Below are 21,798 nucleotides of genomic sequence, written 5' to 3'. Positions count from 1 at the left end.
GACAAGGACGTTCTGCTGCTGCTGCTGTGTAATGTCCACTCTGTCAATCCTGTCTCGGTCCTCGCCTGAACCCTGTTCACACTCAGACAACCCAGCGTGCTTTTAAAATGTCAAAAGCTGGTAGAGGCGTACGCACAGCCTTCCCAAACTCCTCCACAAAGTGTAAACCAGCTGTGAAACGATTAGGATATCAGCATAAATTACCTTTATGTGATACAGAAACCTTTTCTGATGTAAGTCTTATGTGAAAATCTGATAATAAGAACACCACTGCTGCCTTTTCACAGTGGCTCACAATCTCACAGAATGAGTCTGTCACAGGGTTTTTTAAGTATTATTATTAAGTATTAACATGTCTTATATGATACATTAAAGAACATGGCCACGGTTTAAACTCAGTTACATGGGGTTTGAAATGTTAAAATTATAATAATACAGCTCTAATCATACATGTTGTTTCTACATGTAGAAGTCATATCACATTACTTTATTCAGTACACTATTGTATCACAGTAGTTGTAGGAGTCTCCAGCTGCATCATGTTTAGATATAATGACGTTGGAGATGCAACAGTTTATGATTAATTATTTTCTGGGGAAGGACCAACCTGCTTTTGGTTTGCGTCACATCCACAAGCTGCAAAACTGTCAACAGAACGAAAAAACCTTCCTCTCTGCCGATGTCTCCATCGTGTCAATGATCAGGGATGCTGAAGGAGATATGATGTGAGAGGCATGTTAACACTGCAGCACAAAGGAGTCCGTTTGCTGTCAACAGGATAAAACAAGGAGAACGTAAGATTGACACGGACGCTGTAATTGTGATAATGACAGGTGATATTGATAATGTAATATTCTGACAGTATTCTAAAATGGGGTGTGCTACACACTGGAAGTTGAAGCAGGGCTCCCTTTGTTCTCTCTGTCTCACATTTGTGTTCACTGTGGATGATAGGAGCCTACTGATTCAGAGCTGTGTGTGTGTGTGTGTGTGTGTGTGTGTGGGGGTGGGTTGTTTGTGCGCACGCACATGCTCATGGCCAACGCTTGCTACTGCCTTAGGTTGCTATAGCAACAGACTTACCAGACTTTTCCCATCCCCATCATCTGTATGTTTTTCTCTACTGAATTCTCAGTGCGCTGTGTGTTTGTGTTTGTGTGTGTGTAGACTACAGTGTATTCTCCCTCCTCTGCACGTGCCAGGGTTATTAATATCCCTGCTGATCGGAATCACTCTGTGCAGATGATTCACACTGATAATTAGACCAAATCATGAGTTTTTTTTTTTTTAATCTCTGTTAATCCTGTGCATGCGTGTATAGTAGATGCAGATGTCAAAATGACACTCCAATACACACGCACGCACGCACGCACACACACACCCGCAGACAAACGTTCACGCACAACAGGTCGAACAGGAATGTCATGTCTCTGTCTCGCTGCCATTATTTGACAGGAATGAAGAGCAGGTTTTATGTGTAATGTCCTGTCCTCATTCAATTGCAATCTGCAATGTTTTAAGAAGAAGAAACACTTTTATTGATCCCCGAGGGGAAACTCTTACTGGCTTTAGCAGCAGACCAGTCCTGGCTTATCATGGCAATTGCAACCTTTTTGAATTTGTATTTTCTGCGTTTAGGTGTGGTAAGAGGTGCAACATTTGTAACGATCGGGTGCTTAGCCCACCATATTTCCATAATGAAGGACAATATTCTGGAATGTTCTGTCCTGATAGTCCCCTTGCTCCTTTCTTGGACAAATGCTAGGGCAAACACTGCATGTGACCAAGGATGTTTCTACAGACAGGCAAACATGTCTGAAAACATAGCGTTGAGTTTGGTAACGTGTCATGGTGAGTGTAACCTGGAAATGATGCACGACAGGCACAGTGTGGTGTTGTGATAGGTTTCCCACCGCTCGGGATTTTGTTACAATATAAATAATTCATTTTGGGCCTTGTGGCTCGGACCATTAATCTACTAGCCCTCGGAAGGTTTTACAGGCCAATTCGCCTTTCAGAGATCTGCTGTTGTGAATATCTCTTACCACCATTTTGCAGATGATAAAATTGTACCTTTTCTTTTCAACCTGTCAGCTTTTACAAAATGGCAGATCAGGACCCAAGAGTACAACACAGAGAGTAGTTCAGGCATAATGAAACGAATGACCGGCAAGGGTTAAAACCACCAGGACTGTACAGATGGAAGCAGCTATAGAGTGCTCATCACTGCATTGGCTACCAGTAAACATATGGAGTGATAGAATATGGCGAGAGTGAGAGTGAGTGGCAATGACACAGCTGAAATGAAGGTGAGTGATAGTGAATGAAAGCAGAGATATAGAAAGATTGAGTGAGGCCGCAGAGGAGCACAGAAAATGAACGATTCAAGTGGTGACAAAAGGGAGAAGAAAGAAAAAATGGAATGAAGTGCTGCTGTTTGGTGCTGGCTGTGAGTGATCACTCAGCTGACTGCAGCGGTGCATTGTGGGAGAGACTGGGCAGGGTGAGAGGCTGAACGAGGAGAGATGCACTCACTGATCCTGTGCTCAGGCTCTGTCAGCCTTCGGAGGGAAAGAGTGGGGGTGGGAGACGAGTTCTATAGAGGGAACAATGACAGAATAAATAGAGAGGCAGCGCAGGAAGGGAGGGAGCCAAAATTCAATGAGAAGATGAAGAGCGACAGATACCACATGCATGCACACGTACAGGCACAGAGCATTGAAAAACCTGCACTGTGTGTTGATGATGCATGTGTCTGTGGTCAGACCGCAATCAGAATTCTGGTGACTGACTATTTGCTCGTTTACACCTTCCGCTTAAAAGCAATCTTTGTCCAGATGTCGGAACGCATTTTAATCCGAATTTGTCAAACACAATCTGAACAGCTGGGACCTATTCATCAGATGAAAGATGGAACTTGTGCTCCAACTCATTTCGGGTGGGAATGCTGGCCATCCACAATAACTTAGAGTTGTTTTCCCAGAACCCCATCTGCACTTCCATGTTTGCACCTTTGTGTGTCGTTTGTTTCTTCTGGAGATTGCGCAAACACAAAAATATTAGTAGTTGCCAGTACATTGTGTGTTGTGTGGTCTATCCTTCTTTGCTGGTAGCATATATAATTGGAGACTCTGATATTACACACCGCTATGTGACTCATCGTCTCACATATAGCCATCGCGTCAACCGAAACGTTATCGTACATAGCAAGTGTTACCCCTAACCCTAATGTGACCTGTGTTTCTCTCGCTCTGTTGTGTGCAGGTATACGTGGAGTTTGACGACCAGGAGTGGGAGAAGCGAGAGTGGGTGAAGGTCTATGAGGATTTCCAGCTGTTTTTACTGGAGCACCAGCTGGTCTGGGCCAAGAGGAAGGAGGGCGCAGGAGGAGGAGAAGGAGGAGGCGTAGCAGGCACAGGTGGAGGCGTAGGAGGCCCGCTGCAGGGAACCAAGGCCAAACACGTACAGTGGCCTGCACTGGTAAGACTATTGCTGTTTTCTAATGCATTGTCCTCATGGTTATTTCCTGCTTCACACTTCAATGCTTTTCATTTCATCTATTATTTATTTTTCATGTTTTATGCATCTTGCAAAGCCTCACTCTTAAGGTTTCCAAATAGAAGCTCTTGTGAGGTTGTTTCACAGTTGTTTGGGTTGTTTTGGTTCATTTTTTGTGGCTTTCAGAACAGTAAGGCTTTCACCGGCTGTCCTGTGTCTCATGCTATTCTGCCCTGAGTCACGCCCACCTTTTGGAAGCTGAGCTTGCAGGGACTTACTTCCAAGTTAACAATTTCAGAGCAGATGTTTTTGAGATGTACTGTAATCACTTTATGAGAAATATGACCAGTTAAGAGCAATCAGTGGGGGGAAAAAAGAACCAGTGCACTCTTTCATCAGTCACACAGTAGTTAGTCTGTGAAAGTGTGGATTTGTGGTCCCTCTGCTGTTGCAATTGGTTTGTCTGTATGGGGCCATTTGATTGCAACAAGTGCTCGATACCTTCCTCTACCCCTTATCACATAACACCAAGTGGTTGTGAATCTTCAGAACGCTGGAGCTTGTTGAATAATTTATGTCATTTTTGTCCATTGTAGTGTTTTGTTTACTTTAGTTTCTTGTGTTGTGTGGGCTGCTTCAAGTGTAAACTGTGCAAGCACAGTTTAAGATGGGTAAAGACTCACTTAGACCTGTAGTGTAAATGACTTCTCAGGATGTCTGCACCAGAGTTCATACTTGTTGTGTCTTTTGTATTTTGTGTGTTTGGTCTCACGTTGCTTGAATAGAAGGGCACCAACGTGAAAGAGCAGTGTAGGCTTCTTGGATGAGTTGAGTTAAAGATTGATGCACTTAGTTAACAGCTAGAATGTAATATTTCAGTCATGTCTTGTCAGTGGCCTTGTCAGTTAAAACATTAAAACTGCTGACTGTCACCACAAACACACAGGCTCTGATGTGAGGCTCATACAGTTGTTGTGGTGCATTTGTTTGTTGTCTGCATGTCACATTTTTGTTCTCACACTACTGTGCAATCTTCAGACGGAAGTAGTGTGGACATGTTCATGCTGAAATAGTGCAAGCTCTGCACGTGTGTGTCTGTGTTGAGTCGAGTTGAGAATTGCTGGATGTTGCTACGTGTTGCACAGTGAGAGTGTGTGTGCCAGACAGTGGCTGTGTGTATGTATGGAACATTGTGGTCCACTGTTTTCCTCATGCAACACAGTATATAGCGCCACCTGGCACACTTATGGGAGATGAGACAAATAAGCCTGACCGACTCATTTGTGCACACACAGACACACAGATCTTCCTCCTGATTTATTATCCGACTTCTTGTCTTTATTCCCTTGTTTGTGTCATCACTGCCTTTCTTCTGCTGTTGTTATAGCAACAGCATCAAAATGCAGAGCACACACACGTACACATACAGTTGGTAAGAGAAATAGTTTGCAACAAGAAGCTGTGACTCACAGCTATGATTTTGAATTCATGTTTGTTAGAAGCAATTTTAAAAGACAATTATTAAACAAGTTGAGGATTTGGTACCAAGAACCATTGAGGGTACCTCAGACCCTAGTGCATGCGAGGTTAGATAGTTAGATAGACATCTCTGCAGTCCGACAGACAGCTTTGCTGTCAGCGTGCTAGTTAAATTATTACATTGTTACATAACCGTTAACACACTTTGACCTACCACTCACTCTCTCACTCGCTCTCTCACTCTCTCGTTCTCTCTCTCTTGCCCCTCCTCTATCTCTCCTATCTGTGGGTTTGTTATTTTCTCATTTATTTGTTGCTGTCATTTTGGCTGTCTACTTCTGCCTGTCAGTGTAGAGAACTGTGTTCCTTCGGAATATCAGATGTGCTGTGAAGAAGAAAGACAAAGTCAAGAAAGTTTAACACAGCAGCATTGAGAGAGTGAGAGAGGGGACGTAGTAAAGAAAGGTAGGACCGAGTGTCTGACATAGATATTTAGATTTATCCTTTAATTAAACTGGCATCTGGTTTGTGATGGTGCTAACAACGGTCATTGGTATGGTGGCCAAAAAAATGTTTTGGTAGTTATTTAGGGAATTGGAGCAACAGTAAATGCTAATCCATTTTAACGTGTGTGTGTGTGTGTGTGTGTGTGTGTGTGTATGACATTGTTAGTCTTTGAAGGTGCATATCAGATCACTTGACACCGCCGCATTTTTCTTCTGTAAAATGACCTTAGCTCTGTTAGCTAATGAAAACTACCCATTTCATCACACACACTGACACCCCTCCCCACACACACACACACACACGCCTCTCTCACATTTTCCCTCCCATGCTACAGTTGGTGCGTTAAAGTGCCAGAGTGCAGCTGCTTTTGTGTTGTGTATGTGCAGCTGTCCTACACACAGAGTCCGGCTTCCTTGTAATAGAGAGAGAGACTGTCGAGTGTGCCCGAGCGCAGGCAAATAGTTCCACGATGATGTGAGAGGTGTGTGTGTCAGACAGATGATCAGAGTGAGGCAACAGTTACAGGGTTGCGTTTGGGTGTGTTGGCTTGTAAAGGTTCCCTTAACTCCACCCTGCTCAGCCAAGCTCAATAACTCACCAAGACAACCCCATCCCCCCACAGCTCCGACACACAAACAGTATACACAGACATTCACATGCACACACACGTACACACACACACACACACACACACACACACACACACACACACACACACACACACACACACACACACACACATTTGGCTTTTATTTAGCCCTCTTGCATTTACCACACTCTTTTTCCCTTTAAGGCTTTCCATGCCTTCCTGCTGCTTTCCCATGGATGATCAGGGATTTGTAATTTTTTGTTTTTTTTACAGCATAGTATACTGTCAGAGTAATATAGTCGTGATTGATTACAATTTCAGTCAATTCTGTGTGTGTTTGTGTGTGTGTGAGAATTGGCAGGTTGCTGGCTCTGTGTGTTTCACTGATCCTGGCTGTACCTGGTCTCGGCAGCGGTCACAGCAGGGGGGATCTGCGGTGGCCGCTGATGTGCATGAGAATAGTTTTCCGCTATTCTGCCGCTGTAGTCTGACTGTGCCAGACTTTGGCCCGCTGCCACCAGCCTACTGGCCAATCAGAATGAAGAGGTGGAGCTTGCCAGGTTGACAAATGGCCTGAGTCCATGGAAGAGCTAATATACAAAGAACAGGAAACGGTTGACATTGACAAATACTACTACAAAGCCTGACGGGGATGATTCAATGTTTGCTCGTGTTTTTTTGTTCCACTTAAAAAGTAGTTACTAAAAGGTTGAAGTCACACATTTGTGTTTGATGTTCAGCACAGCCTCACCTCCTGGACTGCACAGAAGCGCTGCAGTGCCCTTGTCACACAGCAGACTGCCTTGCTTGCCACTGTGTGATTCTGGGGAGAACTCGTCGAGCAGCAGCCTCTGTAGTTGAGCGTAACACAGAGGGTCCAACTTTGCAAATACATTACACCTTAGATACTATCACTCCCATTCACTCTGCTCTTATTCCGCTTATATCTTTTTAGCTCGCAGCAGAGGAAGTGCTCACACCTCACCATTCACTTCCCTCTGTGTGTGTGTGTGTGTGTGTGTGTGTGTGTGTGTGTGTGTGTGTGTGTGTGTGTGTGTGTGTGTGTGTGTGTGTGTGTGTGTGTGTGTGTGTGTGTGTGTGTGTGTGTGTGTGTGTGTAGGAAATGAGGTTTCTGTAGATTTCCTGTCTGGCAAGGGACTGATAAGATTTTTGGTGAGGAGGGATTTCCATCTTTATTTATTTATTTGTTTATTTGGGGGGGGAGGGGGGTAAATGATGTTAAAGGTGATGATGTGTTTGCATGTTTAAGTCGTTGCACTCCTGGTTCACAGCTGCCCTGATAACATTTTGAGTCACGCTGTTGCTCCTTCTGCTTTGTGACAGTTTACAATCCAGTTGACTGATTCAAACAATATTTACAAGCCCAGATGAGTAAGCAAATCTCTACTCACCCCTTATCTGCACTGCGTTAGTATCAATGTGTCGGTCCTGCACAATACCGACAATTGGCAAACACACATACCCTACACACACGTACCCAACACACACACACCCGCTCGTTTTTATAAATCACTTAAGTAGTCATTTTCCATAAAGGCTTCTCTGCTAGATGTGAAAGATGAAGGTCACTTATGCATGAAAGGTTAGAGGAATTCCTCAACAGCCGTCATATTTCATTTAATTCTATCCTGATTAAAACAATGTCTGAAATGCTGGGAATGTTCCAGAGAGACTCCATAACATCTCTTTATGATCATATAGAATCAGCTCTGATGGTACGATCAGTTATAGATACATCATCAGGTAGCCCAACAGACAGTAAGAGTCACAGTCACACAAATTTAAATTTTGTCAGCAATGGTAAACATTGAACATGTAGGAGATGTATTGTTTGAAGTGAAATTGCAGGGCTAAGTAGCCGGGCTTCTTCTGCTTCCTGCACTTTGATTTATTGTCGGTTGTGCAGTGAGGTGGAGACATCCCTTCCATTCTCCAAAGTGAGGTTGTGTTTGGATCCACCTACTTCTGACTACTGTTATAGATCCTTCTATACTTCTGGGCAGAGGTGTAACATCATGGCATTTGACAAGCCGTTTTAGTAGCCCCCTTCTGGATTGGCACAAACGAATGAAACTATATTGTGTAGTTGACTAATGGATTATTCCTATCTTTCTCCCTGTCTGGCCTGTTTAACCTGTGATTTTGGAGCTGCTGTTTTTTCAGAGATCATTTTGTCAGTGGTTGGCCAGAGCCCATATTTCTTGACTTACAGTTTCCCTCAGTGACAAGTATTTGAACTTAAAGTATATGGGGAAACATACTTTCTTTATGGTGTTTTAGAAGTAGTTGGATAAGAGTAAGCCCGTTTGCTTGCAAAGTGTATCCTCAAGTTCACTGCGTTTTGATGTTATCGTTCCTCTTATGGCGTTACAACCAGCTGATGATAATGATGCAGCAACTTTATGAGCCTATGTACAGATGTTTGAGCTGCTTTGTTGTATAATATCCCTGTGCAGGCTGGTGGGGCTCTGCCTTGTGCTGCCCTCTTAATGTGGCATTGCTTTGTTTACTCTCTGCCTGCTTGTTGTTTGACTGATTAATTTCTATGTTCTAAGATTTTCCTCTGTTAGTTTTCGATTATTCCTTAATTGTTGTCAGCCCATATTTCCGGTAAACTTATCCTTCGTCGTCGACACAGACTGCATGAAAAATAAGAATATGGATCTGTATAATCATATAATTACATTATCTGTTAAATATTATCCTAACTGGTTAATTCTTGGTAACACTTAATGAAAATCCCTTAATCTAAACACACCTAGTAACTGTGCAGCTATTGTCCTCCATGACCGTAGCAAGTATTTCTCACATCTTGTTTTAATGTATGAATGCGGCAAGGGATTACGGTCTCCTCTGTACCCCCTCTGTTAACAGTAACCTTAGGTGTGTGTGTGTGTTTTTGTGTGGGTGTGCGCGTGTGCGTCTGTGTGTGGTGATTGCATCTCCGGGCCAGATATTACATCATCTCTCTCTCTCCCAGGGAGGCGTGTGTGAACTCATTAAAAGCACACTCACTGCAGACTGCCATCAAAGACAGAAAGTGAATTCCAATGAGCAGACTACACCCAAAGAGAGACACACAATGAGAGTGAGAGGGTAACAAAAGCAGCCATGCTACAACTGCCTGAAGGAAGTGACACGTTTGCTGCCTTTTCTCTGTTGGTGTCAATAAATGCTTTGGTTTGGCCGCTCGATGTCTAACGATCACGGCAGGTTGTAGTGTTAAAGTGTTTACATAAATTATGAAATCCAGCAGTGATCTGAACCGAACAGATTCACCGAGATTGTAGCTTGCTGGATTTGTGACACTGCCATAGATGGTGAAAGTCAGTGTTAGGTTGGCATCTTTGTTACTAACTGAAACCAGAAAATACTAATTTAGTGGAGCTGGCAAAACTGTAGTAGTCTGACGTTGCCGGCTCATTGTTAGTGTGGATGGCGAGCCGTAGCTTTTTGTGCTCAGGTAACACGCTCTGCCTGTCATACAGCAGTAGTGGATGTGTGCGTGGGGCTGTTGTGTCCTTTACTCTGTTTGCCGTTAAATTTAGCTGTATGTAACGCACAAGCACAAAAGATAGAATGCTTTACAATCACAGTTGCTGGGGTGCTGATTGTGGCGAGCGCAGTGGCAATGCAGCCGTACAAAGAACAGCGATCTTTAGACCAGGTCTGGACATTAGGACATGGGAAATTGGTGTTGATGTAGCCTCACTATCATCTTCAACAATGTAGTCTCGGTGGGCTCTCATGCCTCACGAGACTATGCAGAGGAGCAGAGAGATCATTAGCAACACAGCAATGAGTTGAGAAAAGCAGAGAAGCAGTCTATTTACCAGCGAGAGGTCTGCTTTCCTTATTACCTTCCAGGTTATTATGTATACCTGTACGAATCAGATCAACTGTATTGTTATATCCCAATACCACATTGTTGGTGTTGTGTTTTCTCTCTATATTCTGCTTCTATTTAATATCTACTCTCCCACAGTAAATGGCGTGTGGTCAAACCACGAAATGGAAGCACAGACAGAGACAGAAAGGAGGGATAAATGCAATATCTTTGTTAGACTTTTTTCTCCCTGTTCCCAGGGCTACAGAGTGCTAAAGTCCTACTACGTTTCCTAGCAACAGCGACCCACTTTGTATTTGTGAAATACAGCACACATGTATTGTACACACAGTCACATTCAGCAGGCATCTTGTTATCGGGTCACTGCTGTGGCTCTGTTTATGATGACAGGAGAACAAAGGAGTTTGTGTTTGTCATCTCTCGGAGCTCACGCACACAAAGCCGTCTCTCCAAACTGTCTGCCATTGTGTTTAATCTACAACGCAACATACACACAGTGGCTGCCCTCTCTACAGCCACATGCTGCACTTAGCCGCTACATGAGCCCAGGAAAAATCTAGACGACCACGGCAAATGGGGGGTTTGGTGGAAATTGGGTCAATATAAACTACACCCTGCGTCTCTTACACACAGATGGAGACAGACTACTGTAATCTCCCTCTCGTGTGTGTGTGTGTGTGCGTGTGCGTGTAATTATGGCTTACCTTTCTGCAGAAGAAAGATTTGTCTCTGCAGTGCGTGGACACTACTACTCTGTCACTTTGACAAATGGCCGCAGCAGAAGGCGGAGGTTTTCTGTGTTCCTTCTCGTTCAGCAGCTCTCCATTTAATAATTTCTACCACAGAAAGTGAGTCGAACTGATTGAAGGCAATATGATTCTAAAACTAACCATTGCAGCATGTGCACAGTACCACAGTATATGTGTGTAAATCTGCTGAGCAAAGCACAGTTCAATCATAGTGATGAGGTCAAAGGTGACAGTGTGTGTGTCTGTGTGTTGGGGTCCAGCAGCAGGTCAGTCAGACACATGCTTCTAATTTGTTTTTGTTTATATTTATGTGATCTTGTATCCTGATTGTTTCAATGTATGGATGTGAACTGTAGTTGTCCGTGTGTGTGTGTAATAACCACTAGACCAGGGGTCGGGTCCGAACCTATGCCCCTCCCCCTCCCCCCGCACATAGAATTACCAGCACATTAACGCCACTACAGATGAGCAACGTCTTGAGACCACAATGTCTTGATACCATGATTTGCTGATTTTAACACACACGGGCCACTGCTGTGAGTCTCAGCGTGTCCAGCTGACATGGTGGCTTCTGGGATGTTCACCCACGTGTTCTTGAAAGCAGAAACACAGAAGTCCATCATGTCACGCAGGATTGTTTATTTTCCAAGCAGCGTAGGCTGGTCAGCAGGTTGTTGGTGCGAGCCTTGAGCTTAACCTAAAGGCCTTCATGCTTGCTGCACTTCAGTCTCCTCTCATCATGCTTGTGGTGCTTCCTCCTGTCTGAAGGTGAGGTTGTGGTTACCAAGTTTTCACAGAAATATCAGGCACTAGATTGCTTCTGTTGGAACACTTTTACTGTCACGTGTCGGTTCTATTGATATCTAACAGAAATGGTCTGTGATTTAAACACGATGTGCTATGAAATGAGCTGCGAGGAACAGTTATCCTGACTGTTCCCATTGCAGTAGCGTGTTTCCGGATAACATCTGGATATGGATCACCTTCTAATACACGGTCTAAATGGAGCCACCAGGATACTCGTGAAATGCTACAGGGCTACAAAATAATTGATTTTGTGGCTTCAGATGTTTCTGTTTGATGGCACGCTGGAGTATTTCCTCTCCTTGCTAAAAGAACCGTAGCTGCAGGAGCCTTATTAGCAGGAAACGGTCCATTGCTGAGAGAGAGACACAGAGAGCGAGGTGAGAAAGAGCAAGAGCCTGCGTCACAGAATGAGTGGGAGTGTGTTCTCTCCCCCTCTCTCTCGCTCTCTCTCTCTCTCTCTCCCTCTCCCTCTCTCGCCGTCTCTCTTTCTCTCCTTACGTCAACAGCAGTTAAAATGTCGGCCATGTAGCTTGCCCTCTACTCTGCTTCTCTCCACTCAATCTCTTCCCGTCCTTGCTTACCAAAAGAGGAAACCACTCGCTCTTTTCATCGCTCCTCTCTCCCGGTCACCCTCTCCTACCTCATCATCTTTTCATTCTCTTTCCTTTTGCCTCCTCTGTTCGGTGGATCAAAGTGTTTTTGTGGAGTATTTTTGTTTTTCAGGGGCAGTGGCTCTCGCCGTTCTGTGGAAACGGTAGAGGAAGGTAATGATGTATTTGTCAATTTTCTCTCTCATGCTCCCATTCTGCAAATATTCTTTATTTTTCTGTTGAAATCCAACCAAAGTTTTCACCGAGAATGGTTTCAAATAGCAAACCGTTTTCTCTTCCTCACAGAACTATTTCACAAGAATTCTGTGCTATTCTTTTCCAGACTGTTCTCTTCTTTGGTCATCTCTAAATGCCTGAGTCTGAATCATGAAGATGTAGATGTTACCATGTTATTCTTTCTGCTCCTCTCTATCCAAACCGTAACCACAAAACATTTCTTCATATATATTTTTGGAGTGTTTGTTTGAAGCTCTATATATCAGGTGATCCATCTATACAAATCCGTCCGCACAAGGCAAATTTAAGCGTACACCACATACAGTACACGTAACAAACGACACATGAATCACGATGGATTAGTGATACAGGGAAACAAGAACAGCATGACAGGACAGGAAATGACACAAGGTTGCAAGTGATGTTAGTGAGAAGGCAGCAGCACAAAGTAATTGGCTATCAGTGCTGACAAAGCCAATTATGAATAAGCTATTTCTTTAAGCGAGGGCTAAATGAGCAGAACGAGGATGGATTCCCCGATTCCAGCCGAGGTACAATTCTATTGAGAAAACGCAGAAGACTGAAACTGACCTTCTTTCAGTGGGATTTCGCAGTCTTTCTGATTACTGCTCCTGTAATCTGGCACGTGTTGATTCCGTTCCACATGTTATAGATGAGATCAGACCTTTTCGGACCAAAGAGGTTTGTACGGTGCGTTTGGGAGCAACTTGTGAATCAATATGGCCTTGATGATGATGATGGAGTGAAGTGTCGTCAACATGCATTACACTATACAGTTGATCCTAAGAGCCCTTTGATAGAAAGAACAAGTGATTGTCTGAGACTGAGAGATTCATTACATATTTCAAATTGGACGATTACCAGCGACTATCGGAGTTTCAACAACATCTAAACTACCTACCTCAACTCCTCAAATTCCCTCCACTGGTTTGTCTGATGCTTTCTTCTCTGCGTCTACTTGTCCTCATGTCACCCCTAACGTTCTGTCTCTGTCTTACAGATTAGGACCATTTAATAAACTGCTGTCCTCTCAGGCTAAGCTTAAGTTATACAATGCAATGTTGGCCAAAGTCTGAAGTTATTGTTGACTCGACTAGTTAAGTTATACTTTTCAATAATCAAGTTTGCATAGCATGTTTGCAGGAATGCCTTTCAAAACGAGCTGAATCTCGACTGAAAGACAGGAAGCCATTAAACACACAATTTTAAACCAAATTGTTGGATGGGCTGACATCCTCAGACCTCCATGGTGGCCACAATTGTTGCATAAGTTAGTCGGGAATTGCGTAGCTTTGTTCAAAATCCTATGTCACGCTTACAAAGCATTTGCATTAATATGCAATATGCGTGAAGATTCGATAAAACAACACGCCCGTCATGTCATGCATTTAATCACCATGTGCTAAAAGCACAACAGCTTAGGACTTAGAGCTGTGACGCATGAATTATTCTGTGGGGGTGTGTGAGTGTGGGTGTGGGTGTCTTTGTGTTCGTGCATTCATGTGTGTGCGTGTGTGCCTCAGCTGTTATGACAACTTTAACCATTTACCATTATAGCAGGAAACTGATTAGAACATGGCCTCTCTCTCTGCATGTGTGTGTCTGTCTGTCTAAAAACAAAAGCAGTTAAATTGCGGTGTGCTCACCTGTGGTAACATTGACTGGATATCAGCTCACACATAAAATGTCGTAACAATTTTCCATTCAGTAATTAGTGGAATGGGCGACATTGGTGGTCACCCATGAATTCTTTTTGAATTCTGCACCCAATTTGTGAAGTGCTCTTAGTCCGGCCCCTTCCCAATTTGTTGCGACTCTACCTGTGTTTCCTTCAACGACACAGCTCCCACAAACCTTTCCTACGATAGGATAGTGATTTACACGGGCATGGCCTCCTTCTCTTGTATCGGGACGAACTGAAGAAAGTGGAAAACTTGGACTGGCTCCTTTATTCTTCCAAATAGATGTGGACATGGACAGTGGACATTGTGCTTTCTATAGGATACTGTCTGCTCATGCTGACACGTTCCACACACGTGTCGATCCATTCTTTATGCCTGCTATCCTTGTGAATGGTCATGGGGTGCATTATTATTACGATGGAACTGATCATGAAATTTATGGACCATTGTGTTTCTGCTGACGCTGGAAATATAAAATGGCCTTCAGCCAGCAAGGTGACACCACATGTTTCGAGCAAGCAAATGTTATTGGCGTCAGTCGGTAATAGACTTGAAGGGGTGGAGCTAATTTGCCATTTGTTTGTAAAAATCATTTGTGTGTTTTGTATTTATTTCATCACGTGACAGGGCTCTGTGCTGCACTCTCACTCTCTTTCTCTCTCTCTCTCTCCCTCTCTCTCTGTTTCCCCCACTCTCTGACCTTCATCTGACCTTCCATCAGGCCTCCATGATGACAAACCCATTGTGCGTGTGTGTGTGTGTGTGTCAGTCACTTAGTGGGTCACTTAGTGGCGCATGAACTCCATCCTTTCTCTTTAATCTCCTTCACATTGAACAGCACTACTCCTTCATTCCTCATTCACTGGCCCCATGCACATGCACATACACACATACACAAGAGAGACAGACTGGTTTGCTTTCGTCCAACGCGATCTCACATTTGTCCTCATCTGCTGATAATTTCTTTGCAGTACAGAGAGGGTGTGTGTAAGTGTGTGTGCCTGTATATGTGTGTGTGCGTGTGTGGCCTTGCACGCACGCACGTATTTGTTCACTCTTCCGCTGCCTGTGTGAAAATGCATAGCGACTGTGGCAGCTGTGACCCATTTGTGGTTGAGTGGTGTGTGCGTTTGTGTCTGTGTACGTGTATGTGTGTGTGTGTGTGTGTGTTTTTTGGGGATTTAAGCAGTCGTGTTTTTCACCTGTAATCTCTGATCTCTGGATCAGACTAACCATTATTACACAACAGCAACAATTCGCCTCACACCCCAGATCACCTGAAAGAAGCCTGTGCACATGTTTGAAGACTGTTATCATCTATAACACAGAGTTTGAATTGCTAAAGTTGTCTGCAAAGATGTTCAAATACAATGTTTGTAGAAAATAAGTGTGTCACCTGTCTGCTCTGGTGTATAGATCTAGGTCATCAACTATACAAAGAGCAGCGATCTTACAGCCAGTCTGCATGGACCAGTGTCAGTTTGTACCTGAAACGAATCAAACAACATATTTCGTTGATTTGTGATTCAGTTGAATAGAGACATTGTTGTGCTAAGAACCAGGCAAAGACTCGCACACACACTCACTTAAAATACGGGGGGAAAAAAAGATTAATGTGTTAATCTGACAGAATTCTGTTTGATTCAGGTACTTGTGCATGCCAGAGGAATGCAGCTCGGTCTCTGTCTCCGTCTTTTTTTGCAGTAATAACTTGTGTAACATCAAAGTCCCATGTGTTGCCTTTGAACTGTCAGACTTCCAATCCTCATTGATTTATTCACCACACTCACTCTCATGTTCTGTCATTGTCTCATTGTCTCTCTCCTCCACACCTTCTTTACTGTCCTTCTTTGTCATTTCTCTCCCTTCTGTTTTCTGCCTCTATTCTTGTTTTTGTTTTTTATCACCGTTGTTCATTCATTCATCCTTCTTAATTTCTGTGTTGTGCGGCCTTGATGGCTTTTCTTCCTCGACCCAGACTGCAGACTGTTGTGGTGTTGATGTTATTGACGTGATGTTTGTTTGTTTGTTTGCGTGTGCAGGCGTTTAAGCCAGTGGTGGGGAAGAGCCTGTTATCGTCAGTCACAGCAGTGGAATTCTTGTTAGACCGCCAGCTCGACTTCCTGTTGGACCATTCAGCCTACCAGCCATACCAGGTAATGACATACGTGCGCTCACAAACACAAACGCACACACAAACACCCAATAACCATCTTGTTTCAATTCTTGTTGTCACATATTGTATTAAACTCTGGTCCCAAATATGTCAAACAGTCTATGAACTCTTAGATAATAAGTTTCATAATTTCAGAAAGCCTACTTGATGGACAGTTCTATGGACCCGTGCAGGCTGCTTCCCTTATACGTTTCAAAGGTTTGAACCAGCTAAGCTCACCCTCTCCTGGGAGGTTCCGGCCTCAGTGTAAACAACACGAGACCTGTGCTGAGAGCAAGCATAATGGCTGGTTGTTATGGCTCCACGTAGCTTGGGAAGGATTCACCAGTAGGCTATAAATGCCACTGAATTAGGGTTAATAATAGTGTAGGTAAACATCTGACACTCTTTAATGTTTTCACTGGTGAACTCACTCTGCTTACTTACTTACTTTACTTTATATAAAAGCTGTTAATGTTGAAAAAAATCTAACAAGATTGTTAATTCCTGAATAATTGGGATTGTAATTTGAGTGGAGTCCCATTCATAGCTTTACTAAAGTGGTATGGGATCCTCTTACCCTGCGTAAGATTGGGTGTCTGTCTGCAGCCTCCCTGGTTGTTTGTTGTGGATGATCGTGTGTGCGAGTAGCTCTCTCACGGAGGTTCAATCTGAATCCCGGAGAGAGCTAATACATCTCTGCGTCCTCGCCGTGCTGACCCAGTTGACTGAATGCTCTGGGTATTCTCACATCTCTCAGTACTTGGTGGCTACTGCTGAACCTAGTGTGCTGAGAAGGATTTATGATGTAATGCTGCTGTGAGAGAGCTGACGCGTCTACATGAAGTCAAAAATGAAAAGGCTTGATACTTTGATGGTGTAAATAAGAGATTCATTGACAGCCTGTAACATAATGTCATGTCTTACTGTTAGTTCCAAGTAGTCTGAATGTTTTCGTCTGTGTTCCTTTTGTATATGAAGGCTTTTGTGGATAGCATGTGTGTTTTCCGATCAATTTTACATGACTTACTACTGACACTCATTAACATTCACTGTGCATGCCTACACTGCACACTCAGAGCTGCACAAATGAATTCGATCTAATTGATTGTGGTGTGTAGGATATACGAGGAGAGTCGGTGCGTGTGTATGTGCAGCTGCAGCCGAACACAGCTTGTTGTACTGTGCAGTCTGGAACACTGTGTTCCACTCAAAGTGTCGAGCAGCCTCGCAAGCTGTGAGCTGCACACTTACACCAGTTTGCGCTGAACACATACCAAGACAAATTCTGTGTTTTTCACGATGAGGGCATTTTCACACCTACAGTATGTGGTTTCATCCAGTTCACTTGGACCAAAGCTTGTGTCCTTTGTTGGTATGGTTTGTTTGGGCAGGTGAAAACCCCAATTATGCCTGCCCAATAATTGAAATATATGATAAGATAACATTTTGACCTGGTTGCTGCTGGAGCTTCAAGACTGGCAGAGGCAGACTGAGGCAGGAAGCTAGATGTTCTTGGTTAGCCTATCTGTAGTAAGCCAATGTATTCAAATATAATGCATATAAAAACTCAGTTTCCATCAAATGGATTACCTTTCCTCATTTCCAACATCTTGTCATTGAAAATGGCCATTTGGCACTACCTCTGCTACTTGGTGGTAAGGACTAGACTTTGTGCCTGCTGAGACCATTCTGGTTTGTCTATACTGTCATCTTTAGAGTTTAGGGTGAGGACCGAAACAAAGACACAATAAGTATGAGTAACCCATATTTATTGTTCAGCTCGCAAGCAATCCAAACCATATCAAGGATTTATTGACAGGTAAGAGACAGGGACACAAAAAACAAACAGAATAGTCAAAACTACATATTGTATGTCTTAATGCTTATTTGTAATTTTCTAGTCAGATCTGATCTTTTTGTTGTGACCTGTATCTGACACGTGTATGAACATGGCTTAGCTTGGTTGGAAGACAAGAAATGATTAAGAAAAACACGTGAATCCTGGCTTGAGCATTCTCCCAGCAGCCAAGTAGCAGAGATCACACATGAATCAGACGTTGGTCCAAATGTGCAATGATCAGATTTGGGCCATCTACGGATGGAAGGAGAGAAAAAACATGGCAGAAGGATAGAACAGAGCCATGACGAGAACAATGATGACTGCAGATACAACACAGCCAATCATTGGCCTCCAAACAAACTCTTCAGTGTTCAGTGCAGAGGTAATTGTTCACAGTAAGCTCTATGATCGAATTATGATGAATGTTAACGTCATGGACAGTGCGGAATGCCCTGTGTGAGAAGCCTTCTCACGATGCCTTGACCTTCTCCATCCAAGTGTTTGGCGGATGGACTCGCCCAGCTGCACCATTCATTCGTCTGTGGTGCAGAGCGAGTCACCAAAACACCGACCAAAAACAAAACAGAATGTGCCCCATTAAAATGCCACTGCATTTGGTCTGAAACTGCAGCGTTTGCCAGCATGAAAATAGAGGCCAGAGTCTCCGAGCAAGAATAAACGTGAATTATAGGAATGTAAACACTGAAAACCAAAGGCAGACTGTTGTTTGCATGACTGAAGCTGCCACAGAGTGAGTGAGTGAGTGAGTGAGTGAGTGAGTGAGTGAGTGAGTGAGTGAGTGAGTGAGTGAGTGAGTGAGTGAGTGAGTGGGTGGGTGAGTGAGTGAGTGGGTGGGTGAGTAAGGCCTACATTTCCTCCATTCTTAAATCACCCTTGCTCACACAGAGCCTTTTTAGGTAGTCTTTGACACAAAGCAGTAAAAGTCTGTCTCTTTCGCATTCAGAGCAGTGATGTCCTGACCACTCCCCTCTCTGTTTTTCCAGTTGGACATGAAGACCAGGGGGAGGAAGAGGAGGGAGAGAGAGAGGGGGGAAGGGACAGGGGCTACAATCTGTTTGGCATAAACTGTACAATGAAGTCACTGTTCAGTGGGCCAACCCAGCCGTGTGTGTGTGTGTGTGTGTGTGTGTGTGTGTGTGTGTGTGTGTGTGTGTGTGTGTGTGTGTGTGTGTGTGTGTGTGTGTGTGTGTGTGTGTGTGTGTGTGTGTGTGTGTGTGTGTGTGTGTGTGTGTGTGTGTGTGTGTGTGTGTGTGTGTGTGTGTGTGTGTGTGTGTGTGTGTGTGTGTGCGTGCTCGTGCTCGTGCTCTAAGGAGCAGGGGTGGAGCGTAGAAGCTGTTGGTGCTGACTCAAGTGTTGGACCAAATTACACACATACATACTGAATAAGAGGATAGTGTGTCTCCACTGTAAATCCCTAGCAGCTCTTGTAATCCATCATTGCTGTGTGTATGTGAAGTTTGTGCAAAACATTGTTTTCTATTTTTGGGTAGAAAGTGTCCTGAAAGACAATAGAGGAAGAAGTATTTAGATTTTGTATCTAATGCATTACTTACAGTTGCATTGGACAACTGCGTTCAGTCCACACCAACACAGCAAGAAGGCATTTCATTGTTTTATTCTCTTGTGACTGGAAAACAAACTGGAAAAGCTAGACGGATGGAAACTGCCATGACTGCGCTTTATTATAATTGGTTATCAATTTTTGCTTAAATCTTTAAGATGGCAAGTGTAGTACGTCTTATCCTGTTGTTTCCCTTATATCAATGATTACCCAGCACCCCTCCTGTGTCCAGCTGTAGTTCTTCTTTTGATTGTGTTTGTGGTTGTGTTGATGGCCAGCTGCTGTCTCCTCGCCCTCGCACCTGCCAGCTGCATTGTTGTTCTCCATTGAAGTTATTTCACACACATGTAGTGAGGAAGGCCCCAAAACATGTAAGCTTTAATGGATCAATAGAGCTCATCCTTGTGAATTCAATGAAGCTGTTTTTAGGATCAGATTCTGGCCACAGGGGAACAGTAATTAACAAGAAGGTCCTGGGTTTGATTGCCTTGTGTGTGCCAGTGTTCATTTCTGTGTTTAATGTTGCTCTCCGTATGATAGGTTAATGTTTCTGATAATGCCATTGAGCAAGGGAGGAGGCTGTAACCTGGAGTCGGGCCCCAGGCACAGCAGGTAGTTAGGATCAGTCAAATGGAAGGGAAGAATTCTCCACAGGCATCAATAGTGTGAACTTCTCATTTAGAATCCAAATACAGAGTGACCTAAGTCATTTTGTAGTATATCTTTTATTGTGTATGTGTGTGGTAGGACAATGCCTGCAGACAACACAGAGGTGAGGGAGTTCTTCTGCTACATTGCGTGGGAAAGTTTACACTCCCGTCAGATCCATGTTCCCTTCTCAAAGACGCTGATACTGAAAACTGTTTTTTGTACAAATCTCCTTCCTTTCACTCTCAAAGCCGTAACTGTCCTCTGATGGTCCATCTGTAGAACAGTATGTGTGAATGTAAAAGACGCTGACTGAGGACAGAGCAGGAGGAGAGGAGGGGGACAGCAGCTGTTGCACACACACACACACACACACTGGGTACTATGCAACTGACTGTCTTTATGGCTTTGTGCCCTGAACACACATGAAAAAGCTCTCTCTCTCTCTGTCTCTCTCCTTTGCTCCCCCCCCTGCCTTTGCACTGTCTTTGTTTCACACAATCCTTCTCATGTCTTGCAGCCCAACACCCCCTGCCATCACATGCTTCCACATTCATACACACACACACACACACACACACACACACACACACACACACACACACACACACACACACACACACACACACACACACCACCGCGCGTGCACACGGTGGTGTCATTCCATAGCGTTGCTAGATATGGAGGTATTGCCTTACTTGTTGTTGGTTGCTTTCTAGCCTCCAACAACAACCACTCCTAAAATTAACTTTGGATATTGTGTTGCACCTACACACAGAGTTTGAAATGGACACGGGTTGACAGCTGTGTCCCCACTGTACTACACTCTTATCTACCAATGCACTAGATAACAAATGAATAACAATATGACCGTCAGCATTATGAGGATAATAATCTTCGGTGACATTTTATCCTGGGTCTCATGAGCTCTGTCGTAACAAGTAGTTGCCATGGTATTTAGTGTTTGAATGTGTCATATTTGTGATTCCCAGCCTTGTACATTTGACATCTTTGCCATACAGTGGTGTGGTTTACATAGTCTCGTCTGCTTTACCTCCTTGTATTTGTGTTTGAGAGGTATAGATAGATAGATACATAGAAGGGTATCATCAAACATACAAAGAGGATGATTTCCTATGGTGGACGCACGCCTCATGCTCTGTGTTGTGATGTTGTTCATCTTAATATGCCTGTTCAAAACGTAGTCTGCACACATGAAATTCATCATATTTGTACGATCATTGGGGCTGAAAGGAATATGCCACAGACATAATTTAGTTGCCATATCCACATCCCCCAAGCAGCATCTATATCACAGAGACAAAGAAAGGTCCACACCGAAACACTTTTGTGTTGACAGTCATCTGTCATAGGATCTGAGTAGGAGTGAGCCATTGCCAGGCTTCCGAGACGAAAGGAGCAGCTAAAATTCATTGCCACAGGGGAAAAAAGACACATTGAAAGTCTTCATTCAAAGAGATTCTGAGCGGGTTTACTCAGACACCAATTTAGTTGTTGTTGTTGCTCAACCTGGCTTGTGCTT

At 43.7% G+C, this 21,798-nt stretch overlaps 1 protein-coding gene across 4 annotated transcripts in view; it reads left to right on the top strand.

Annotated features, from left to right (window-relative positions):
- The window catches only part of jmjd1cb (jumonji domain containing 1Cb), a 69,505-nt gene that overhangs the window by 25,438 nt on the left and 22,269 nt on the right, over positions 1–21,798 (top strand). For all 4 annotated transcript variants that reach the window (XM_076149603.1, XM_076149601.1, XM_076149602.1 and 1 more), the window contains exons 2-3: positions 3,265–3,480; positions 16,070–16,183. In XM_076149603.1, the coding sequence (XP_076005718.1) occupies positions 3,265–3,480; positions 16,070–16,183 (330 nt within the window). The remainder of the gene's footprint in view (positions 1–3,264; positions 3,481–16,069; positions 16,184–21,798) is intronic.

The sequence above is a fragment of the Genypterus blacodes genome, unplaced genomic scaffold, assembly GCF_046128005.1.
Source record: "Genypterus blacodes isolate CSIRO-AG114 ecotype Tasmania unplaced genomic scaffold, CSIRO-AGI_Gbla_v1 ptg000046l_1, whole genome shotgun sequence".
NCBI classification, from domain to species: Eukaryota; Metazoa; Chordata; class Actinopteri; order Ophidiiformes; family Ophidiidae; genus Genypterus; species Genypterus blacodes.
Note: the sequence above shows the minus strand (reverse complement) of the source record. Positions and strands in the feature narration are given on the sequence as shown.